Source organism: Kwoniella shivajii, chromosome 8 (assembly GCF_035658355.1).
Source record: "Kwoniella shivajii chromosome 8, complete sequence".
NCBI classification, from domain to species: domain Eukaryota; kingdom Fungi; phylum Basidiomycota; class Tremellomycetes; order Tremellales; family Cryptococcaceae; genus Kwoniella; species Kwoniella shivajii.
The window spans coordinates 1,189,253-1,212,099 of record NC_085915.1 but is presented as its reverse complement, the minus strand read 5'-3'; the positions used below and the strand labels follow the sequence as shown (position 1 = coordinate 1,212,099).

The following is a 22,847-nucleotide window of genomic DNA, read 5'->3' as shown; positions in this document are numbered from 1 at the left end:
GTCACAGAAATGGATATGAAGAATGTATAAATCAATCAACTCTTCTCTTTTTGTTTGATGCGGCACTCATCTCGGTACACTCATTCCTTTATTGACAATAAATACTCACAAACCCTTCTGCTGACGACCGCTCGGTGCAACAGTTTTTGACGAAACGCACACGGTATATCAATAATATGATCAAAAATATGTTAAACGCCTTACAGAGCGGATGCTTACGACAGCGTCCACATAATAGGAGGCTGACGACGTACTGCAACTTTGGCTGATCATGACTTGCAAGGAACACCAGATCAGATTTAGGGTCATCCTATTGCGGTGATGGTCGGAAGTGTTGAATGCTGAGGTGAGTCACACATAAGATGCGATACCTCGAAGCTCCTTTGACGCATACACAGCTGAACCTCGTGGCAATGTTTCCCTATAGATGGATACACACATACTCCTCTCTCCTATATATACGCTAAAAACAGGATTTATGAACGACCGCGTAGCGTAGCAGTTTTATACGGACCACAAACGGTCTGCATGTTCAGATGACCGCATACGGCGCACTCGCATATATATTGCCTAACTACACGCAGTGAAGCACGTTTGCATGTACATGGTGTCGGACGTGCGGAGCAATGTATATGCGAGTGCGCCGTATGCCTAAGTAGTTCTTGCATATACGCCCATTGGGATGTGCGCGATCAATCTTTTTGGCTTTACAGCGACTTATGTTCTTCTTATGTGGAACAGTTGCCGAGCGCGTATATAGAGTCACTTGGCTTCTTGATGATCTCAAAGTCGTGCTCAAGTTAAAAAGTTGTACAATTGAGCAGGTTCGAATGCGTTGTCCAGTCCCATAAAGGATGTGTGCGTCTGTGCGCTTGAACTTACCTGAAAATCCGGAACCAAACGGCCAGTAAGAATCAACTACATAATCCGGGCCATGCTTAGTGCTACGATACCAATCACGTAGAGAGATTATGGTCTTATGCTTGAAATCCAGAAGATACGTAGAAAAGCGTTTGAGCTGCCCCATTCCTATGATCCGGTGCAGTAGAAGGTATATACGTCTTGATATGAATTATAAATCGATCGCGTAGCTTAACGGTTAACGGACCACATCGGTCTCTGAATCTTTCAAGCAACCAAACCTGCACGTCGAAATCATTCTTCCATACGGGAGAAAGATATACGACGCTTAAACATGGTTTCTTTGAGGGGCGATATACTTCTCTTCGTTAATCATGCTAAGATCTGCCACCTATAATTTGATCATAGTTATCGAGTGGCGGATATAATACAGATTACCAATTCACAGGCTGTGAGATGGTAATCTGTCATAAAATCATGTATTCAGTCCAAATTCGAATGGGCTGACATTACTTGATAATAATAAAATGATCTATCTCAATATCGACTCTGATAAAGTTGGAATTGGCATAGATCTTGGTTGCTCGAAAAGTTCACCTTGTCTCAATAACAGAGACGCGCGATCATTTTTTGGCCTTTTTATGTTCTTGATGTACATTGTGCGGACATGTGGTCACTGGAACTAGACAAAAGCGAGCACGGGTCTTCAAAGATCTGTGTCTTACTTTGGTGAACGCCAACACATGACTCTTAAAGAGCGAAACGATCATTCTCTGTCATCATAAATTATAAATACTCACCTCCGCCGATAACCTTCTGCTCCAGTCGACAAATCCGCCTTCGCCGACTTGGCCCTCCACTATCAAATGTCCGATGCACGGCGATTTCGGGCCGGATGGTGACCACTTGAAGCTGATAAGAACACTTCAAAGTGATCGACATTTCCCTTCTTGCATGCTCATCATAAGGTCGTCAATCTCAAGCTCAGACTACACAATCTCAATACCGTCATCACTAATAACAATCTCAATCTCTTTTGGAATCAAAATCTCGGGAACCCCCAAAAGCAGACCGAAGTGCACAGTCTACCAAAATGGTTTATATGGTTATCGTTTTCGTGGAAGCAAAAGTCGAATCTATCGAAGCGGTCAAATCACGCATGACTGAAGCAGGTAAGATCTGTAAGTACTGCTGTTCCTTATACAGTCTGAAATCTTCGTCATATTGTCATACGATGAGAAGGTTGATGAGTTTTTCTTTAATCCACCATGTATAGACGAGAAAGATCCGGGAACCATCGAATTCTCATTACAGCAAGATGTTTCAAATCCACAAAAGTTTATCCTTGTGGAAAGGTATGACAAGCAGTCTGTAAGTTCGAATTAATCATTTGATCCAGTTTCTGGATACACACACACACATATATGTATATGTATATATATATATGTGGTTTCGACGCATATATTGACTGGATAGACGATTTGCTGACATTGATTTATTTGCACTGTCATTGATGTGGGATCAACAATGATCAGTCTCACGCAGATCATAAGCAAAATCCAATTTTCGAAGAAACGATGAAATGGTTAAAGGAGAACGTCACGAAACCCAATGAACCTCATCATATCAACCTGTAAATTTGGGTAGGAAAACTGATTTCGATCATGTATTTGTCAATAATGCAATCCATTCTTGTCAGCATCACTTAATTGAGATTTAGATTGGTTCTATCGGATACAACAGAATGGTTGTTTTCAGTCGGATTCGAATTCTGCACATATGATAATTGTCATACATTGATTGACGGCCACTGGCGGTACATATACCTCTTTACGTGGAAAGTAAATCGATCGCGTAGCTTAACGGCTAATAGCACCACATTGGTGTGAGAATCTTTCAAATTGATTTCAAAAACGTCGTACTCATTACGACGTTATAATCAATTCTGGTGCGTCACCTATTGACGACACCATAAATAAATATCCAACACAAAATATTGTACTGGATGAAATACCACCTGCACTACGATATAAATAGCGTAGTACATTTACAACGATACTGGCATATATGCCAGTATTTAATTAAGTATGTTTCAGATCGACTGGAACATAAGAAATAACATGATTTGTGTATTTATCATAAATCGTACATTCAAATTATCAATTGGAAAGATTCGAATTTGTCCTAATGAAGGGGACGCGCGATCAATCTTTTTGAATTATGATCAATTACATGCTGAATAATCTATGTACACATCTTAGAACAGGCCCGAAAACATCTATAAGCAATCTATTGGATTTGATAACTACCTAATTTGTCCACTGCAATGGTATCTATTCCCCACAATCTCTTCAAACCCCTTTCCCATATCTTCCACGGTTCTTGACCTTGAACGAAACTGACACCTAGACCGTTAAACAAACTCTCCTCTATAGATTCTCCGAATGTGTACCAAAACACTACTCTCGCTACATCCAACCTATCCCTGAAAGAGAAATATGCGTTTTGCGTGAAATGCGCAGGAAGAGATAGGATCGGTGGTATCGAAGGTGGTGGTGCGTAAACTGAACTCGCGTAGAGATGAAGAAAGTGTTTTATGCGTCTTGAAGATGTGAATGACGTTGTGGTATCGGTAGTGATTATAGTAGGACAAGACAAGAATTGGAGGAATGTATCAGATGAAGAGACGGTTGTTGATTGTTCCGGAAATAAGATAAGAGAGTGTCGTGGAGAAGGTGAAACGAGAAGATTGGTGAAGAACGTAGGATCAGATGACTTTATCCTGAGTTCCGATCGATATTTACGTCCATTCGAATGACCGCCGGATTCTTTTTCTAAATTAGCTGTGTAAGGTATGGATAATCCTTGTCTACCATTTCCAAAACTGATTTCCAGATCAATTCCTGAATCTTTCACTCGTTTCTCGGCCCATTTCTCGAACAATTTTCTCGCTTTGTTTTCGGTCCAAGAAGGAGGCTGTCTTTGCAATCCCCTTCCTATTTTCTCTCTATCTACCGAAGGGGGATTGAAGACTTGATGAGAAGTTTCACTTGACGGTTCAGGTCTAGGAAACAAAGCTAATTTCTTGACATAGTGAAGTTTGTAAGCTTGAACATAAGTCCGGAAAGTCACTGACATCAAGGTGAATGGCCATTTGATCAAAGTGGATAGTATTTGAGGGATGAAATAAGGTTCTAAAGGGATAGGAGGTGATGGTCCAGATGATAATGTTGCGGTTAATTTATGCTGATCTTCTGAGGTAAACAATTTAAGGAATATCTTGAATTTGGGAGTGTTCAATTGATAGAGAGAGGGATCAGGATCAGGGAATGGATTCATTAAGTCAACTCTGTAATATCCATCTCTAGAATTGAAAGGTGAAACGTGAAATGATCGGGGTATCTTGAAGGCAAGATCATAGCTGTAGAGTACAGAGCAATGAGCATGTAATTCGAGCCTGTAATTGCAAAGCGAAAAAAGGTTTATGGCAGATATGAAAGCTGAACATACCCTGGTGCTGGATCCTGACGATACTCGGAAGTGTTTTTCAATACATACGAGTGTCTACAGAACATAGAGTGGTGTTAGTTGCTTCATACTTATCTGTAGCTCTGATAGCATATGTGAATGATGCGATGAATGGGAACTTACGATTCACCAAAAGTACTGTGTACTTCCAACACAACACATAAGAGATCTCCGATTTTTTCATCTTTTGTCTTTCGATATATGAACCAAGTTGATAATGGATTTGGACCTTCCCAACCTGCTAAACTAGGTAGCGTGACCAACCAAACTTTGCCTATATCATCCTTTTCTATTCCATATTTGTCCAACAAATTCTCCAATTTCACTCTAAATCCTTGATCCCCATCTGAAAGGTAATTCCTTGATCTTAATCCAATCAACTTAGTCAATGGATTCCCACCGTATTTCACTACGTTGAATGGTAAATCCAGTGAACCAGATTCTAACGAATCGATATCAACGCCCAAGTAAAGTACTGAATACGTGAACGCATTTTTAGCTGTCACAGGTAGATATCGACCATGGGTCGTAATTGCTGGAAAGAACAACGAAGGTAATGCAGTGGAAGAGGGTCGTTGGGAAGAAGATAGGTATGATCGAAAATGTAATATAAGAATGGGGATCAATCCTAATCCTGCTGAGAGGATAGGTAAGCCGAACGAGAGAAAGGTCATCGCATGCCAATCTCTAATGAATTAATAATCAGCTGATATTGCAATAATTAACAAGTATGTGGTATGAATGAACATACGAGAGAACTCTTCCTCAATTACAGCATACGTGTGAGATGATTGAGAGTTAATTGTTTAACTTACGTCTACAATATTCAATCTCTTGCACGGTTAAGCTTGCCTTTTCCCTTCACAACCCCGGCCTCGGAAAGCAATCTTTTCTTTTGCAAAGGTCGTGTTTCTGGCGCACCCGCTGTGTTGCAGGGAAGGTATCTATGGTATCGGAAGCTGTTTCTGATGCACACTGTAATCTCAGCTTCCCCCACCTCATTTGCATCACATCTCATCACATCTCAACCTTTTGCCATCGGAATCATCTCAAATCTCGATCAGATCAAGCAATCAACCCTGAATCACACTTCACATGTCAATCACCTCCACTTCACGAACAAAACATGGGATGACCCAACAACGAACAACGTGACAGGCATCAACATCAACGCGAGCACCATTGCTCATCATTGATTGTTCTTCTGGGCCACACCTGGAGCTGCTACAGCTGGTTCTCTGAATTGACACACCGAAGAAACCTCAATCTTTCGATCGCTCATGCAAGAAGCGCACCATGGCATCCTCCTCCAAAACAGCTCATTTTCTACCTCTTCCTCCGCTCTCCCTTCGAGCCCCTCCACCGGTATATCGCCGCCCAGCATTGATCACGACATACTCTCATCAACCTGATCGAAGTATCAAGCATGATGATTCATCTATGGCCTATTATCGACCAGCCCTCATCGGGTCAGATCTGAATTATGGGTTCGAGACAAAGGTTGAACGAGATGAGGATGAGGACGAACATCTTGATGGACTCTGCGACGCTCTGAGAGAAGTTCAGGAAAGCGGACAGCAAGCTGAAAGGAAAGGAGGAATCGTCACATGGAGAGGAATGATTACTAGGTGAGCTCTCTTCCATCAGGCCAAACTTTCCATTGCAAATATTTGACATAATCACTTTCTGATTGAAATGGACCATTGTTATAGACTCATGGTTGCTCCTTATGAAGATCGCGAAGGGTGGGAAATGACGGCAGTAGCTCTGGATGGATCGGTGTATATAGAGCTACATGATCCCCCGCACGCCCGGGCGAAAAGGTTAGTGATACTTGGCACTTTGACCGAATTCAAAGCGGATTATCTGATAGGTAATACGTTCCAGGCGCAAACAGCTATCAGCATGGGCACGACCGACATATATGGGATATTCTTTCGAGTCCTTCTCTACGATCCCTAGTCAATCTGAAGAAAGTAAAGAGGATCGGCCGGAAGGATGGGGTGGAGATGTGAATACAAATGTACAGGTAAGTCACCTTCAGCTTGATGAGCTAGTCTCGAGCTAAATAAAGCTGTGATATAGTGGTGCAAGTCAGTTTAGCTCAAACTGATTTTGCACGAATTGAGCGACACTAACCCTGAAAGTAGTGTTGTGCGATCAGCTATAGGTGACATTCCATTATGTCTTGGTGGAGAGGTAGATTGTGTGAGGGGTGAGCATCATCATGTTAAATCATATGTCACGATTATCCCTTCGATCGAAACCTTATAAGCTACTATATGGCACCCTCGGTACTACATAATTCACTTTCGCTGACCTCCCATACCACTTTTAGCGGAACCTGGCACACCTCATCCGGGACTTGAGAAATGTGTAGAGCTGAAAACGAACAAGGTGATCGAGAACGAAAAGCAGGAGTTCACCTTTCATAAGTGAGTAAAGAAGGCTTTATTGAGTCGACAGAGACAAGAATCAGACTTCTAACAGTAGGAAGCACTGCAGGAAGCTACTGAAGCATTGGACTCAAAGCTGGCTGCTAGGTATCCCCGTAAGTCTCAGTTAACGCAATGTGTCGTCTTGTCGACTCAATTCCTTCTGACGGAAGCTCGCTGATTACACACCTAAACCAGGAAATACAAGTTGGATTTCGAGATGACGCAGGTATACTCTGTGCTCAACGGCACTTTGAAACTGAGAAAATTCCAAGATTGCAAGTCAAATCAATTGCACCCTTTTAGGGAAACTCCAAATCTGTGCTAACGACGCTTGAACAGCATCGCATCTATCCCTTCCGCATACCCACCCTGGACTCCAAATCCCTGTCTGCATTTCCTCCATGCTGTCCTTTCCCTCGTCCTCACCCACGTTCTCCCAACAGATCCACTAATCTTCCGTCCACCAGGGTCCCTAAGCCCAAAAGATCCACTGCCCTCAGCTACGGTATGGAGATTCAGCTTTGTCCCGAGGAGAGGATGCGAATTGTATAAAGTTGGGGAGGTGGGAACAGAAAATGGAAGATGGGGTGGAATATTGAAAGAGGATTATGTTCGATGGCGTATGCGATGAGAACAAAGCGTGCATCACAGCTATTTCTGGTGTACTAAGCTGCCCAATATATTATAGATATCATATTGCTTGAACGGATGTCTGCTTGTACCTAGACGAGAGCATCGGTACGATCGATGATACCCTTCCATACCTATCGAATCAATGCTACAATCATGCACATGTATTCTCAGCTATTCTCGTCAATAATGCATATAGTCATTGATCATGTATTGATACAGTGTAGCTCGTATGGTCTGACCATGTTCTCATCTAAGAAATCAATGAGAGGTTGGAAGATGGGATTTCCTTGATGATATATCTTTTCGGACTATTTGAGTATTCATCCAACGTCAGCTCTTTCGATTCCCTCGTAGTGATGGTGAAGCTTGACGACGATAGTTTTAGTCATTGGGAGGTGAGATGGAGAACGCAATCAAGACTCACCTCTTCCCTTTCAAACCTTTCTACAATGATGAACTTTGCAGGGTTCACTAAATCTTGTTGAACAGACCATTCTAATGTCTCTGGATCTTTTTGGACTACACACACGCAAACACACATAACCCAAGTCAGCTCTGTATCAGCATGATGATGTGCCGATTTCTCGCGAATCTCGAAGATGGTATAAGAGGATACTCACAGATAGGTGCCGATTCAAGGATCCGGTTTTTCATAGCTTCAATCTTATCAGGTTTAGCCTCTAAAAGGCAGATCATTGTGAAAACCATTTTTGTATTTTGATCTTTTTGGTTCGTGGGCTTGAGTCGATTGGGGTAATTTGTCTCAGTGTGTCTTTCGGCTATTGGTCGAGGAGAAGACGACAATACACGCTGATTTATGCATCCACTCACTCCGTCTTTATATACTTATATTCCTATACATACCATGGGAGACGATATACATTCAATATAATGCTATTGAAATGATTAAGCGACATAATGAAGCTTAAACGCCGTATTCAGGATGATGCTAAACGCCGAGTCAGTTCAGCTGTCTCAAAATAGGTATTCCTCGATTGCTCAAACATATAATGACGAGACGAGCCGAAATGACACTCAGAAGTACTGCAATTGAATGACATGCGGGATCTGCGAGTGGGAGCAAGGCTTTATATATTCATTCACAGTGAAATACCAGGCCAGAAAAGGTGGTCCTCTCGATGGAGATAAGATATCTAACCGCCAGGAAGGTTAAGAGCCGATCATCAAAGTGAACAAAGCTCTGCAATCTCTTTCAAAAGCATGAAGGGCATATATACCATTGCGATGACTCTCAGATTAAGTCTACTTCATGTTACTTGGATTTATTTTGCATTCGCTTCCTACATACTTATCCAGTATCACTGTTACGATCTCGAAAAATTACCAATTTATACGGAATCAAGCTGTTGTGCGCCTTTTTTTTAGGTGTCATACCCTAAGTATGGATGAAATGTTTCTCAATGGATCCAACGATACTTGTAACGATGAAATCCATTGTTTCTTGATATATTGGATTTTTACGATGAATATCGGTCAAGGACTAATTTGGATTGATATGGCATGATCAGCTTCATATCCATCTCCGTTTCCCGTCTTCTAGACGATGATAAGGACACAAGCCAGCTGTGTGAGTATAATGCATACACACGACTTACAGATTCTTTCTCGTATTTCTCGATAAGAACGAATTTGTTCGCGTTCTCCAAGTCTTGTTGAACTGTCCAGTCTACTGTCTCTGGATCTTTTCGGTCTGCCGTCATCGGATGAAATCAGCACTATCACTTCTGCTTACATCTCACTTTCCGTGAGCTACCCTAAAGGAAACAATGGTATTGATAGTGGTAATAGTGGTAGATCATGTCAAGGTCCAACTAACATGTAGCAGCGGCTTCCAATAAACGTGATTTGAAATCCTCCACTTTCTCAGGTTTGACCTCTAGTATAATTAACACGATGAATCCCATCTTTGTCTGCTTGTCGTCCGACTGTGAGCCGGGGAGGTTTCCAAAGGAGTGAGTACGATGAAGCAAGAAGAGATTGTAGTCAGCAGGAGATGTTCTTATAGCTTCTGGCTGGTGGATTGGTGTTCACGGTCATCAATGTTGGATTATTCACCTTTACGGTGAATGCATCTACCTCGGATGGGTGGAGGTGGAGGTGAGCTTGCTACTAGCTTGGTGTTTGGTTCCGAATATAACGGAAATTCCTTTCGGTGACAAACTTGCATCCCGTGCATTATCTCATTTCATTGCTAAGCATGACATGAATCATGAGATAAACGGTCGTCTCAGAGGTACACGAGTCCTCTTGATCTATAGTGAACACTATCTCCACCAATGAAAAAAGGTGATTATTCCTGTTCATCGGCGCATTCCCATTCCTATTCGTACCAGGTCTATGAGTCTTGAATTTCCTCCGTTATAAAACCTTTCCTCGAAAGGAAGGGAAATATTGACACACGTATCATATCATATACAGTCCAAAGGAGGATTCGACTGTTTCGTGTACAGTTGTATGAGTGGCTTCAAACGCGACAGATGAACAAAAAGCGACTCTTGGTCATTAACTTGTTGGTCGCTTCATAATTATCAGTAAGAAGTAAACGTAAAAATCAAAACAATCCATCACATAGATCACTGTGTTAGCACTCTTAAAAGTGTATGATCTGAATGGTTCCAACAAATATAATTGACTAGACATCTTCTTTCCATCTACTCTTGAACTGTCACCGAGACACAATAATAAAACACAAGAAGACATACCGCAATCACTTTTATAAAAATATCGCAAAATGCCTCTTTTCGCTGATGATGAAAATGATACCGCTACATCGCAAGCACGAAATGATGAAGCCACTACAACTAAACCATCTGATAAACCATCTTCTACTAAATCATCTGACAAACCTACTGATACCCCTAAGAGTGAAGAAAAAGAAGACGTTGATGGAGAAAAAGAAGAGCCGACCAGGAAAGCCACTTCGGCTAGTACACCAACTTCCACAACGAAAGATGATGCTGATGATGATGATGATGACAACGAAGCCACTACGACCCTCAAGAAGCAAGTAGAAACTTCAACCTCATCTATGCATACGTTAAGTAGGATAGATAGCGCGAGCGATGCGACTGGTACGGGTGCTATAGATACTGTAAAGAAATGTTATAACAAAGGAACGAGTAGTGATGAATGTGAGAGTGGGTACGAGAAGAACAGGGGAGTGATATGGGCTGGTGAGTCCAACAATGTACTCTTAGCTCACGCCTGAGCGTTAGTTGATTTCATCGTTGACTCTCCCGAGCTGATGTGTCAATGTCTAGGTGTGGCTGTAGGTCTACTCATTCTGCTACTACTATTCCGTCATCTGTATAAGAAGTGGAAGACGAAAGGTGCAATCGAGAGTGCTGCTCTTGGCGGTAAAGTCTTGCCGCGATGAGATTTTGACGGAGTAATCCTGCCTTGTAAGGTCATGGGATGAAGTCATCCTGGAAGGATGTGTACTTCTCGAAAAGTTGATATCCATCCATGAAGTTGCGCTGTTGTACTTTGATTTTATATCGAGTCGTCGATGCATATCGTAAAGCATGTTTCCCGATAAGCGCGGAAGCAAATCTTGTATAATATAAATACGAGTATATTTATCAGCGAAGGAAAGATAAGCGTCAATTCACTTTGTATGATGACTCAACTTTAACCGAAGATTACATTGACAAGTCCAATTCGACTCAAAACCAGATAAACACATCCCATATCATATCCATCAACTTGTGACCTCAACAAAGATAGATATTACTATTGTGCTTTCTTCTCTTCTTCTAGCATCGGTTCCCATTACAGCCCAAAGAGAACACACTACGAAAAGTAAGCAGACATGGGCGACATCGAAACTGGTGCACCACTTCCAACCGAAACCCATCCCTACCTCGCTACCAAAAACGCTACGATGACAAATGGTAACGGAACAAGCAACGGTGAAATCGCGAAGAAGTCGTATTCTCCAAAGGATTTCCTGAGTGATAGAGCAAAAGTCACTCAAATTGACGGTAGTATGTATTTGCACCTTCCTTGAAGAAACATGATGAGCGTCGCGCTGACGAGATATCTCGATTTCTAGTTAGAGGTTTGATGGCGCATGAACATCCTGGTATAGTCTCTTTCGTATGTATTGTACCAACACTACCTCACCTCGTTATAATCCTCTGGTCAGACTGAGCACCGCTGATTGCATCCTTGAATAGCTGTACGTGTTGGCATCAGCTGCCTTCTTCTCCCCACGCCCACTTCCGGCCCACCCTGGCCAGCACGTCCTGTGTATCCCATCATTCCGCTTCACCGTCTTCGATGCCCCATTATTTTGAGCGCAAGCGTATACGATTCCAGACTGCCGAATGACCAAACATTTATCGCCCGAAACCGATGATCCGCGATACTGACGATGTGATATTCAACCTTAGTGCCGGTCGGCCAAACCCTACCACGTTCCCATTCTCATCTATCACTCTCAATCTGAAATCACCTCTGGGTGAATCTTCCTCTGAAAAACAAGACAGTATAACCATAGAGACTGAAGACCTGGATGTCGCATTGCAATACTCGCCTTCACCGGGATTAAAGAAACTTGTCGATTGGGCTGTAGATTTTCAATCATATGCTCATAACAAGAAGAACGATGGAAGCTGGACAGTGAGCTTTGGTAGTGGGAGTCAAGATTTAATGTCCAAAGTGAGTGAAATCGATCAAAGTCTCCACCGATGGATTGTTCACCCCGTTTGATGAAAGTCCGCGATGTAAGCTGACGAGGAAACCTTTCAGGCTTTCAACGTCCTGCTTAATCCTGGCGATCCCATCCTGATCGAAACTCCAGTGTATGCAGGTGTAATTCCTCCCCTCAGATTACTGGCAGCTGAAATGATTGGTGAGCATTGTTGTTGCTGACATATGACATGTGGCCGTATACAGATCAGCTGATACTAGTATATGTCTTCACAGAGGTCGACGTCGACGATAAAGGTCTTTCAGCTGTGAATCTCGAAAGAGTCTTATCGTCATGGCCTGAGGGGAAAAAGCGACCACGAGTCATCTAGTGAGTTCTACTGATCGTCGATGGCGAGCTCTTGAACAAAAAAGCTGACCAGATTAAAAGCACTTCACCCATAGGTTCCAATCCTTCTGGATGTTCCGCTTCCAGAGCGAGAAAATTGGAAGTGTTGCAAGTATGCAAAAAGTACAATGTCTTAATCTTCGAAGGTATGTCCCTATGCTTTGATCATGTTACGCTCCTGCTCCTCTGCTGCCAGGCCTTCAGATTGCTAAGCCGAGATCCTTCTTGCCTGATTACAGATGACCCTTACTGTAAGTTGCATTCATTTTTATGTGTATATTCGTGCATCGAATAGCTAATCCAGCTATACAGACTACCTCGCCACTGAGCTCATCCCAAGTTACTTTGAGCTTGAAACCGAAGTATACCCTGAAAGCGGGCATGTCATTCGATTTGACTCTTTCTCTAAGCTTCTTTCGGCTGGTCTGAGACTGGTGAGTGGGCAGATTCAGTATTCTCTCTATTCTCTTTATTGCCCTACGTCCACCGATGTACTGATGATTATGTTGATCTTAGGGCTTTGCTACCGGTCCGAAAGAGATTACTCACGCTATCGATGTGGTCACAGCTGGAGCGAACTTGCATACCAGTGGTGTATCTCAAGGTGTTACCTTAAGATTAATGCAACACTGTAAGTGTCTGTCCGTACACCGTTGTGAAATGCTTTGCAGTACACCACCAGCGAAATAGCATCCCTACAATGCATCGATGCTGATATAGCACCCACATATACATAGGGGGCATCGAAGGATTCCTTGCTCACGGAAGAGCTGTCGCCAAGCTATACGCTGAACGAAGAGCGGAATTTGAAGCCGTCGCCCATAAATATCTCGATGGATTAGCTACATGGGTATCACCCGTCGCAGGGATGTTCTTGTGGCTTGATCTGACGCCTGCGGGAATCGAAGATTCTTATGATTTGATAAGACATGAAGCATTAGCTAAAGGTGTATTAGGTGTTCCTGGTATGGCGTAAGTGAAGCCCTCCTGTCCTACATCAACATCTTAGCAAATACTAGTCATGGCGCTTTGTTCCTCTTTTAGGAGGAAGAGGCTGACAAGCCTTGACACACCAGATTCTACCCAACTGGCAGGAAAAGCCCAAATGTTCGATTGTCATTTTCAGTTGTGGACCTTGAACAAGACACCGAATTAGGTTTCCAAAGATTAGCGGAAGCTATTCAAGACAAACGAAAAGCTTTGGGTATAGTTTAGAGTTATGATAGTGATCTCTGAGCAATATTCTGGATTATAACATCAATTACCATCTCACATTGCTGGGACCATTGAGATTTTCCTTGCTTTGATTCGTTTTGGACGGAAGGTCGATAGATTAACGATCATATATATGCGCAACGGTATTTATCAGATGACTAGATTAATAAAGAAGAATAGAGTAGAATCCGTTGTTCAGTGATATAGGGATGATGCATTTGACATGACAGTATCTCATTGTATCGGGATTTAGCCAAAGTGATTCCTTTGGTCTTGATTAACATATAGTGTTGTGGTGAAGGACAAGCCCAAACCAGTCTCAGATCTGATATGAATACCCTATTCGCTGGTGTCCTTTGTATGTCGAGGTACAATTGCCCTTTCTTTCTACACTAGCCATCCAAGAACACAATCTTCAATTCACATTGACAACGACAACCCCCCCCCCAAGTCCTGTCCGTCACGGAATGTTTGAAAACCCATTGAAGCTAAATTTCTTTTTTTCGGGTAATTTTCCTAATCAAGTAATAAGTAGTTTAAAGAGCGGATTGTCCCATGCTTCTTTCTCTCTATCATCTTTCGAATCAGACTAATATCTCGTTCTCCCCATTTCCATAACTATCATAGTCCATGCCTTCAAAACCCACTGTGTAGAAAGATTGATTATTCATAATCGTATCGGTTTGGCTTAGTCTTGGGCTCACTAGGAAACATAGTTACCATTTCACAATCCTCTCGTGTCCTAACTTGAGATATCATAACAGTAATTCTAGAAACCTACAGACAGTAAGACGCCAGCTGCCAGCATGTCGGTGGCTAGAGAATTGAACAGGGTCCGTCTTGAACCTAGTAACAGGAGTCAGGAACAGGAAGAAGAAAATGATTCTAGCTCAAGCAACATCGTAGAGAGCGACGTTGAGAGTGATCCATCCGACGAGGATCCAGATACTGTCAATGAATATGCTGTCGGTGAGTGAATCAAATAGATATGGCCCAATTCGAAACTGATAACACTTCTAGACGCGATTAAATGGGCAAAATATCGCGATTCCAAATGGGACAGACAGGAAGGTTATAAAGGATGGGTATGTCCCTGCGATCATCTAAAATTGAACTTTATCTTCATTGTTGACTTTCATGATATATAGCATTATGGTGTAATGGTATGTATTTCATCAACCTTCAAGCGCAGCTAGCTTCACTAACAATCTCGCAGTGGAATGGATATCTCAAATCTGGTTCCGAGACGTGAGTCATATTTCTGTTCGAATATGAAGTTATGGCTTACATCTTCATGTACACTTCAGAGAAGAACCTTATGGACAATTCGATATGGTCGGTGGAAAAGCACCTTTAATCACCGAGTAAGTCGATTGCTACCTGCTATTCGTTCGATGATAGGATACTGATATCGCTCAGATTCTGGAAAGAGCTGGGCGTCACCATACCTGAAAGGCGAAAAGAACCAACCGGACGACTAGGTCAGGTATTTGAAACACCCTCTAGACTTATGAGTAAGTGCGCTTAACCTCTACGCTGCCTAGCCTTTCTAACTTGTCTTCTCGATCTTCAGGGAAATGGTTCAGGCAGAATAAGACTGTCAAAAGGATCAAGGGAGAGAAATACAAGTACAGACGGGATTACGAGACTTACAAACGTCGAAGAGCAAAGGAGATTAGGAGGGAGCTTATGGAAAGACAATTGAAACCTGTACCTGTTGATCTCCTGACAAAAAAGGCAGATTCGGATTACTATCTTTTCAAGAAACAGGTGAAAGAGAAAAGACGTCATCAGCGGGCTCTTGCAAATAATCCAAACCTTGAAAAACCATCAACCGAACAGCAATCGTCTCGTTCTACTACTCCCGTCGCTGCAGCAACAGGTACAAATACAGGTGCATCAGCTTCGACCTCCAGAATTAGACTCGCACCATTATCAGTACCTCACTCTAATGCTGTAGTCAGTACCGCTTCCCTCGGATCTCCAGCTTCGACTCTAGGTTCAGTATTCGATTCTGATCGTGAGGATGTGGATGAAGATCTTGATCCAGCTTCCGAGGAGGAAGTTGAACAGGTTGAAAACCGTTCTGCGCCACCTAAATCAACCAAAAGGAAAGCTATTTCCACATCACCAGTCGCTTCGGCTTCAGCCTCGAGACCTGTAGAGAAAAACAAAAAAGCCAAGAAAGAAGATAAAACAAGTCGTCTTGCCAATATTGGCAAAATCTCCAAAAGAGTAGTTTCCCCTCCTGCTTCGGAAATTACTTTCGGTGATCTTCAAGTTGGAATATTCGATTCTGCGCCTGCCGAGTCTTCTACTGCCTCAACCTCAGCTTCGGCTGCCGCAACTGCAAATGCTCTTATTCCTACCCCTGTCACCGCGTCCGCTATGGCTTCGCCTTCTGCTTCCAACTTTACACCAGCTTCTCGAGTCGATATGGGCAAGTCAACTTCCGCTGTTCTTGTCGCTCCTGTTGCTCACGCCACAGTCCCACCTACTCCTACACCTCCTCTTGCCCCGGTCGCACCTGCGCCCTCGAATGCCGTTGCGGCCATGTTACGACAACTGAACGCCAAACAAGCCGGCGCTGTCAGCAGCCCTTCGCCAGTACCACCTCAGCCAGTCCAGCAGATTCAAGGCTCTAGCAGTCCTTCCATTCCTCCAAGCAACGAATCAGTTCCAGCGCACACCGCTGGACCTGCTCAAGCTATTCGACTACCACCACCTCCCCTCCTAGAGCCCGCATACATATCTAATAACAACGTGGCTGCACTGCCTACTGAACCTCGTGCGATGCTTGCATCCCCTGCAATAACTTTCAACGCGTCCGCTCCAATTGGCCCAAACCCTGGTTTTAGTCCTGCACCTCCCTCAAGATCTTCCACAATCCAAAAACCTACTCAGCTTAACAGGGCTAAATTCACGCAACCAAGTAGAATACAACCTATAGACACCATTGTTGATCCTCGCGAAGCTCGGAAAATAGAGAGGTTGGGTATTAAGGACCCTCACATTAAAGCTCAATCTGTTCGACCAAAAGCGTTATTACCTCCGAAACCTTCTACTTCATATGCCCCTCGAAATACTACGGCAAATTATCCTCCAGAACCCTATGGACAACAGCCTGCTGAGGTTGCTCCCTGGCAGCACCGTCAGCAAGGCCAACCTGCCAGAAATGGAAATCTCTCTCCGAATTTGGCACAACTCAATACAGCTTCAGATATTGTTTCACCGAGATTTGATTACCCTTCTCCCCCTCTGTAAGCGAGATCAATGTAGCAACCGTCTACACGCAGACTGACAATTGACTTTCTTCAGTCGAGGACCAGTCCCCACAGGCCCGCGTCAAGTAGCTTTGGATCCAAGAAAACAGGCACAGCAAGCGTAAGCTTAATTTTAGATTTTCCTATCGTACCGATATTAACAATATCGTCGCAGCTCTGCCGCACCACCTACCCCCGTGGCAACGCCCATAGCCGCCAACGCAGAGGAGAAACATGTCCGTTTCTCCCTCAAACCTGTCGATGTGACCGGCGGTTTGGTAACATTCTCACCTCTCCTAATCCTTCGCAATCCAGGTAAATTTGTTCAAGTGATGAAACTTTGCATGACGAATCCTCAATGGGGTGCTTACCTCAATCCTGCGGCCCTGGACTTCATCAATCGCGGCTGGCCCATTCGACAGTGAGTATTCACATCGGTTGTAAAGAGGAGAGTTCGCTGATCCTTTACGCTAGTATCTGTCCTGACGCTACAACAGCCTTCTCCGTCCTAGTGCAATTCCTTCCTCTCGACGATCGATTACGGGATATTGCTGGTGCAGGTATCACCTCGGGCGGTGGGATCAGTATAAGTTGTTGTCCACCTTCCCCTTATCAAGCTGAAGATTGCATCAAGTGGAAGACCTGGTTATATGACGTGTTGAAATCCACAGAATACCAAGAACTCGTCGCTTTGTGTGAAAAGTACAACACTGAAAATCTTCCTCCCTCATTTCAAAATACTCTCAAAGCCATGAACGTCGGGATAATCGAGGACATGCAAGTGGAAGACCTGAAGAAGATAAAGACCCGAAAAAATATCGTTGATTACAATCGCTTTGTTTTCGTTAGCGAAGATCGGCGAGTGGCTCAATCGGAAGGAGTGAGTCGGTCATCATCACATTATATCCAACGTATGATCTCCAAGCTGACCGCTGAGTTGGGATCAGGTCGACTACCTCACAGCAGATGAATTCATCGATCTCCTACAGAAAAGCGCTAGCGGAAAATGAGTCGAACAGCCTATCGAGGCGAGTAAGGTTATTACCACCATCGGTGATGGCCGATGAACGGAAAGTGAAGATTCAATTTAATTCAGATTTAACAGCACCTCTATATTGTGAGTCACTTTGCAGCATGTCTCAGATCCATCCTTCACCCCATACCCTTCATTACCACTTGAAAAAGCTGTGTGTGAATCATTCCTGGCAGAATGAGACTTTTCATCCTTTTTCCATCCTTCAATTCCCAAAATGCACCCAAAAACAGTTCACAACTGTGTTTGTCACTTTGTCTCATCTTGAGACAACAGTGGTGATCTTGTGCCACACATCACAGAATGGCAAATTCTCTTCTCTTTATCTGGTATCATGATTTGGCTGGTGTTCTTTGATCTAGCTCAGCTAATCCTATTCATTTATCTCAAGGTCCACTTTCTGCTTGAACTTCCTGCCATCTGGAACAACCCTTAGTCAACATTTTTCAACCCCATCTAGTATACTTTGGCCACCATTCAGGTGCCCCAAGAATGTCCCCTTAAATCACTCTTACTTCTGTTTTTCCATTTTTCTTTTGGTTTTCTTTGGTCCTAATCCCCATTGATTACACAAATTATGACCCATTTTTTGAGCTTGTTTGTCTTGAGATGACTATATGATTTTTGTAGATGTTTCGCATCCTTGATCTTGATTGATAGATATCATTTTTGTTGGGTTAGGGTGTATGATTTGGCACTTGTCTGATTGTGCAGTAATGCTTTTGGAAATCACTGAAGAAAAAACTTCAAACAAACCGGACTACAAAGACAGTACTTTATTGTTTCATGCATGTTGATATTCTTGGTTGCTCCTCATCAATGCATGTTATGACTTAGGTGGTATAATATTGTTTAAGGCTGTTCTACCTTGCTTAAGTGAGCAGTCCCAGTTTGCCCATCTGTTTTGGAGCATTAGGCACCACAGAGCTTGCTGACTGTATGATATCATGCATCTCCCCCCACTGCAATTGCTACAACAGAAAAACATCCAATTAAATACTCATTTGTAATTTGTATGGTTGTGTCACGATGATCAACGTCGGCTCCAGCCAGGATGCCCGAATCGTATAACGGAGAGCCAGATAGGCAAGGCAAGAACGGTATAGGCAAGGGTATTGATATACCGTTCGGTGATGAACGATAACGTTGGGGCACAACGGTATCGATAAGGATAGAGCTAAAGTAGTACTCAGCTAGGGATAGACTTCAGAAGGGACAATAGACGTTGTAGCTTCTAGGAGAGACCGGAATCCGATGAGATATTGTCAAGGTATAGGTAGAGACAACAATTGAGAATTCATAGGGAGAAGACCAGGAATACGAGATGTATAGTTGTATATATATATATCCATGGTACTCAATAAGAGTAGAAGTTGAACCAACGATATCCTTATCCTTAATACCTTTACCTTATTCTATTATCCTTTCTATATCTACTAGACGATATCGTTGAGGGCGGAAGTATATCTTGAGAGCGGGAGTATATCTTGGGTTACGTAATGATAATATTGTTATGCCGGCGTAGCCATCATGACAGGTTGGGCATGCATTTTTTGGGCAATACTTTATAAAATGTGAAAACTCATAACGAGAAGCGTTACGCGGTGCGAAACGTGGGATTATGTGAGACAGACGTCATCATTTCATTCTAAGTGACTGCGAATTCCATTTCGTTGCGACGAACCTATCCCATCCATATTAACCCATTTCATCAATCTCATTCCGTGTTTCGTTTCGTTCTGACTCGCACTCTATACATTCAGACTGGTCCCCTCCGAGACGTGAAGAGAGATACTTGACAGACTGCTACTGGAGCTCTTGCCTGCGTCGAGAAGGAAAGGGAAGAATTGGGATTCCTGTTCCCTCTTCCGCTCAAAAATATCTTGACTCCCCTCATACCTAATCACGACCAGCACCGAAGATGACAGAGGCGACTTCGACCTCGACCTCGACCTCGAAGCCAGCGACAGCTTTCAGTCTTGGTGAACCAATCTCATCGTCATCTTTAGCTTCTTCTTCTTCAACTTCCGCATCCACCTCGACTTCCACATCCGCACCTGCACCTGCTTCTTCGTCACACAATACCTTACTCACTAATGATTCACCTTCGAGAGGTGAGTCACTCACACCTCGACATGGACCACTAGCCCCCAATGCCTTCGAGCTATCAGAAGATGAAGAGCCGACTCCTGTCTTGGGCGATATACCTAATCACCCTTCAAGAGCAGAAACGTTAAGGAGACGTAGTTTAGCTAAAAGAGGTATAGGAATTGATGAATCAAAAGGGATCAAATTAAGCAATGGCCATAAGGTCCACAAGGCAGACGGAATGCTGGAGCAAGAGGAAGAAGCGGATGATGCAGATGCAGAAGAAGTCGAAGACGATGATCATGAGGAGAATCACCTGGATTCATATGATGATAACGAAAAGAAGCAGATTGGGAAAGAGAATGACTGGGAACAAGAGAATGAGAATGAACATGTCAATGGACATGAGAACAAGACTGGACATAGGAGAAAAAGTTCTTTGAGTGCGGCAAGGGAAAGAATGAGAGCTAAGATGAAGTCCCCTCTGGTACCCAATATTAAATTGGATGAGTTGAGGGATACGCTGGAGATTGGAATCGAGAAGAAGTGAGTTACGACTGAGATAATAATGGTCAAAATGGTTTTAACAAGTGATTGTGAACAGATTCGCGCCCCTGAGTATACCACCTCATAGAAGACTTCAAACTGCCGCAGTATTGTTATGGGCTTTACTCACGCCTTTATCTGTCATCGTGTTTCTCCTCTGCGCGTGAGTTGCTATGGATATCGTTTGCATGGTTTACCAATCAGTTTGACGTTCATCTTATGTGCGCGTCTTCTGGGAGACGCAATGTCCACTTGCTGATTATATGAGATCTGGGTAGATCGTGTATTGCACTCTGGCCAATCCTCATCCCATATCTCATTTGGATTCAGTTCGACACTGCTCCACAATGGGGAGGAAGACCAAAGGAATGGGCGAGGAGATCTTTCATATGGAAATACTACGCTCGTGAGTTCTGAGATAGGAGAACGACTAACCCTAGAAGCTGACCAATTTTCGTCAGAATATTATCCTTGCAGGTGCGTAGTACCACCAACCCGTTCAGATTGTGACCAAGCTGACTGTATGAAACCGACGGGATGCTCTTGTTAGCATTGTAAAGGTAAGCTCACTTTCGTAACTCGTGATCTTGGTTTGACTGATAAGGACTTGGGATCAGGAAGCGGATCTTCCACCAGATAGACCTTATCTCTTTGGATATCATCCACACGGTATCATCGGGATGTGAGTTCCACCGCTCTCTTAGTGATAGAGTTCAAGTGATTGTCTCTCAATGTATGACACAGGGGAGCTTTCGCAACGTTCGCAACAGAAGGCACTAATTTTTCAGAGTATTTTCCGGGGATCAAACCGCATCTCTTGACACTAGGTAAGTGGACCATGAGATCCTAACATTCCAACATGACCGGGCCATTTGTATAACATAACCTTCCCTTGGACTGATTAATGAGGTCTCGCTCAGATTCAAATTTCAAAATTCCATTTTATCGGGATCTCATGATGATCCACGGCATATGTTCTGTTTCCAAAAGGGCCTGTGCAAACGTACTTTCTATGGGTCCAGGATCAGCTATCACCATTGTCGTAGGGGGAGCCACGGAATCACTTTCCGCTCATCCTGGAACAGCTGATCTGACTTTGAAAAGGAGATTTGGGTTCATCAAAATGGCTATAAGGGAAGGAGCGGATTTAGTGCCCGTTTTCAGTTTTGGAGAGAACGACGTGAGTGCTTTTCCTAATTGAATATCTGTGTTGTCCCAACAACGTGAATTGTTTGCTAATCTCACCGATTGCCCTTGATAGATCTATGAGCAATTGTGTGTTTCACTTCCATGTGCGGCAAAGCGAAGATTTGTAGCTAATATGCTATGATAGAGCGAACGAGAAGGGATCTTGGGTCTATGCACTGCAGAAGAACTTTCAGAAAATGTTCGGCTTCACCTTACCTTTGTTCTATGGAAGGGGGTGAGTCGACTTTCGCACAATGCTCGTTGAGGTGTATCATCAGCTCACGATAAAGCGTTACAGAGTATTCAACTGTACGTTCATGCCACAATGCGCCCGGTGACAAGCTACTGACCATATGCTGATTCTTCGAGAAGACAATTACGGTTTAATGGTAAGCATCTCCCGTTAAGAAAGTAGGTTACAGAACGCGTTAACATATTTCCCTCTAGCCTTTCCGCCATCCGATCGTGTCTGTTGGTAAGTCCAGGTGATATGCAGAGTCGTGACGCTGACGAGAACACAGTCGGTAAACCGATACACGTTAAAAGAGACCCACATCCGTCAAATGAGGCTATACAAGAAACACAGCAGCTATACATCGAAGAATTGATGAGGTGCGTGATTCCCGCTTGTCTATATTGAGCTTTCTGTCCACCGCTGATATTTGGTTACAATTCAGGATCTGGGATAAATATAAAGACCTCTACGCTCGTGGAAGGACTAAAGAGTTGACTCTGGTTGAATAATCGTAAATTCTATTTGGTTCCCATCGTCGAAAGAAAAAGCCTATCAAGAGGCATTTGTATCGTGCATATTGTTGTGTTTGGTTCTTTGATGTACCTCTATTTCTTACTTTCATCTGATTGCCTCGTAGCAGTTCTCGTCCTCAATCGCATACATGCATCATTGTCATTTTCACCTCTTGTGTCGAGACTCATCGTGTTTGCTTATGAAAGATGTTAGCAAATACCTACTGTAGTCGTAAATCCACAAC

At 43.3% G+C, this 22,847-nt stretch overlaps 9 protein-coding genes across 9 annotated transcripts; 6 read left to right on the top strand and 3 right to left on the bottom strand.

The window, feature by feature from the left end:
- Positions 1–1,954: 1,954 nt before the first annotated feature.
- On the top strand, positions 1,955–2,498 carry IL334_006191 (uncharacterized protein; the record flags this gene model as incomplete). Its single annotated transcript, XM_062937895.1, has 3 exons — positions 1,955–2,042; positions 2,138–2,232; positions 2,397–2,498. The coding sequence occupies 3 exons, from the start codon at positions 1,955–1,957 to the stop codon at positions 2,496–2,498; spliced, it is 285 nt and encodes a 94-aa protein (XP_062793946.1).
- A 652-nt stretch (positions 2,499–3,150) lies between these two features.
- IL334_006190 (uncharacterized protein) lies at positions 3,151–5,063 on the bottom strand (the record flags this gene model as incomplete). Its single annotated transcript, XM_062937894.1, has 3 exons — positions 3,151–4,282; positions 4,372–4,425; positions 4,513–5,063. The coding sequence occupies 3 exons, from the start codon at positions 5,061–5,063 to the stop codon at positions 3,151–3,153; spliced, it is 1,737 nt and encodes a 578-aa protein (XP_062793945.1).
- A 622-nt stretch (positions 5,064–5,685) lies between these two features.
- Positions 5,686–7,458, top strand: IL334_006189 (uncharacterized protein; the record flags this gene model as incomplete). The annotated part of the gene is made up of 8 exons (XM_062937893.1): positions 5,686–6,017; positions 6,102–6,212; positions 6,277–6,418; positions 6,493–6,604; positions 6,728–6,824; positions 6,895–6,940; positions 7,023–7,102; positions 7,167–7,458. 8 exons carry the CDS (start codon positions 5,686–5,688, stop codon positions 7,456–7,458), a joined length of 1,212 nt encoding a protein of 403 aa, XP_062793944.1.
- Positions 7,459–7,663: 205 nt separating this feature from the next.
- IL334_006188 (uncharacterized protein) lies at positions 7,664–8,168 on the bottom strand (the record flags this gene model as incomplete). Its single annotated transcript, XM_062937892.1, has 3 exons — positions 7,664–7,768; positions 7,885–7,979; positions 8,081–8,168. The coding sequence occupies 3 exons, from the start codon at positions 8,166–8,168 to the stop codon at positions 7,664–7,666; spliced, it is 288 nt and encodes a 95-aa protein (XP_062793943.1).
- A 688-nt stretch (positions 8,169–8,856) lies between these two features.
- IL334_006187 (uncharacterized protein) lies at positions 8,857–9,385 on the bottom strand (the record flags this gene model as incomplete). The annotated part of the gene is made up of 3 exons (XM_062937891.1): positions 8,857–8,961; positions 9,077–9,171; positions 9,298–9,385. 3 exons carry the CDS (start codon positions 9,383–9,385, stop codon positions 8,857–8,859), a joined length of 288 nt encoding a protein of 95 aa, XP_062793942.1.
- Positions 9,386–10,212: 827 nt separating this feature from the next.
- IL334_006186 (uncharacterized protein) lies at positions 10,213–10,857 on the top strand (the record flags this gene model as incomplete). Its single annotated transcript, XM_062937890.1, has 2 exons — positions 10,213–10,654; positions 10,742–10,857. The coding sequence occupies 2 exons, from the start codon at positions 10,213–10,215 to the stop codon at positions 10,855–10,857; spliced, it is 558 nt and encodes a 185-aa protein (XP_062793941.1).
- A 435-nt stretch (positions 10,858–11,292) lies between these two features.
- Positions 11,293–13,737, top strand: IL334_006185 (uncharacterized protein; the record flags this gene model as incomplete). The annotated part of the gene is made up of 12 exons (XM_062937889.1): positions 11,293–11,467; positions 11,536–11,579; positions 11,660–11,730; positions 11,876–12,143; positions 12,234–12,336; positions 12,411–12,504; positions 12,565–12,668; positions 12,762–12,773; positions 12,835–12,956; positions 13,039–13,153; positions 13,260–13,494; positions 13,599–13,737. The coding sequence occupies 12 exons, from the start codon at positions 11,293–11,295 to the stop codon at positions 13,735–13,737; spliced, it is 1,482 nt and encodes a 493-aa protein (XP_062793940.1).
- Positions 13,738–14,543: 806 nt separating this feature from the next.
- IL334_006184 (uncharacterized protein) lies at positions 14,544–18,010 on the top strand (the record flags this gene model as incomplete). The annotated part of the gene is made up of 11 exons (XM_062937888.1): positions 14,544–14,706; positions 14,758–14,822; positions 14,886–14,900; positions 14,954–14,985; positions 15,045–15,101; positions 15,157–15,251; positions 15,311–16,997; positions 17,056–17,121; positions 17,176–17,421; positions 17,475–17,880; positions 17,948–18,010. 11 exons carry the CDS (start codon positions 14,544–14,546, stop codon positions 18,008–18,010), a joined length of 2,895 nt encoding a protein of 964 aa, XP_062793939.1.
- Positions 18,011–19,954: 1,944 nt separating this feature from the next.
- IL334_006183 (uncharacterized protein) lies at positions 19,955–22,599 on the top strand (the record flags this gene model as incomplete). Its single annotated transcript, XM_062937887.1, has 15 exons — positions 19,955–20,667; positions 20,726–20,830; positions 20,946–21,073; positions 21,129–21,144; positions 21,218–21,227; positions 21,285–21,349; positions 21,412–21,494; positions 21,588–21,847; positions 21,929–21,942; positions 22,001–22,090; positions 22,154–22,164; positions 22,228–22,244; positions 22,303–22,330; positions 22,377–22,467; positions 22,533–22,599. 15 exons carry the CDS (start codon positions 19,955–19,957, stop codon positions 22,597–22,599), a joined length of 1,698 nt encoding a protein of 565 aa, XP_062793938.1.
- Positions 22,600–22,847: the final 248 nt, after the last annotated feature.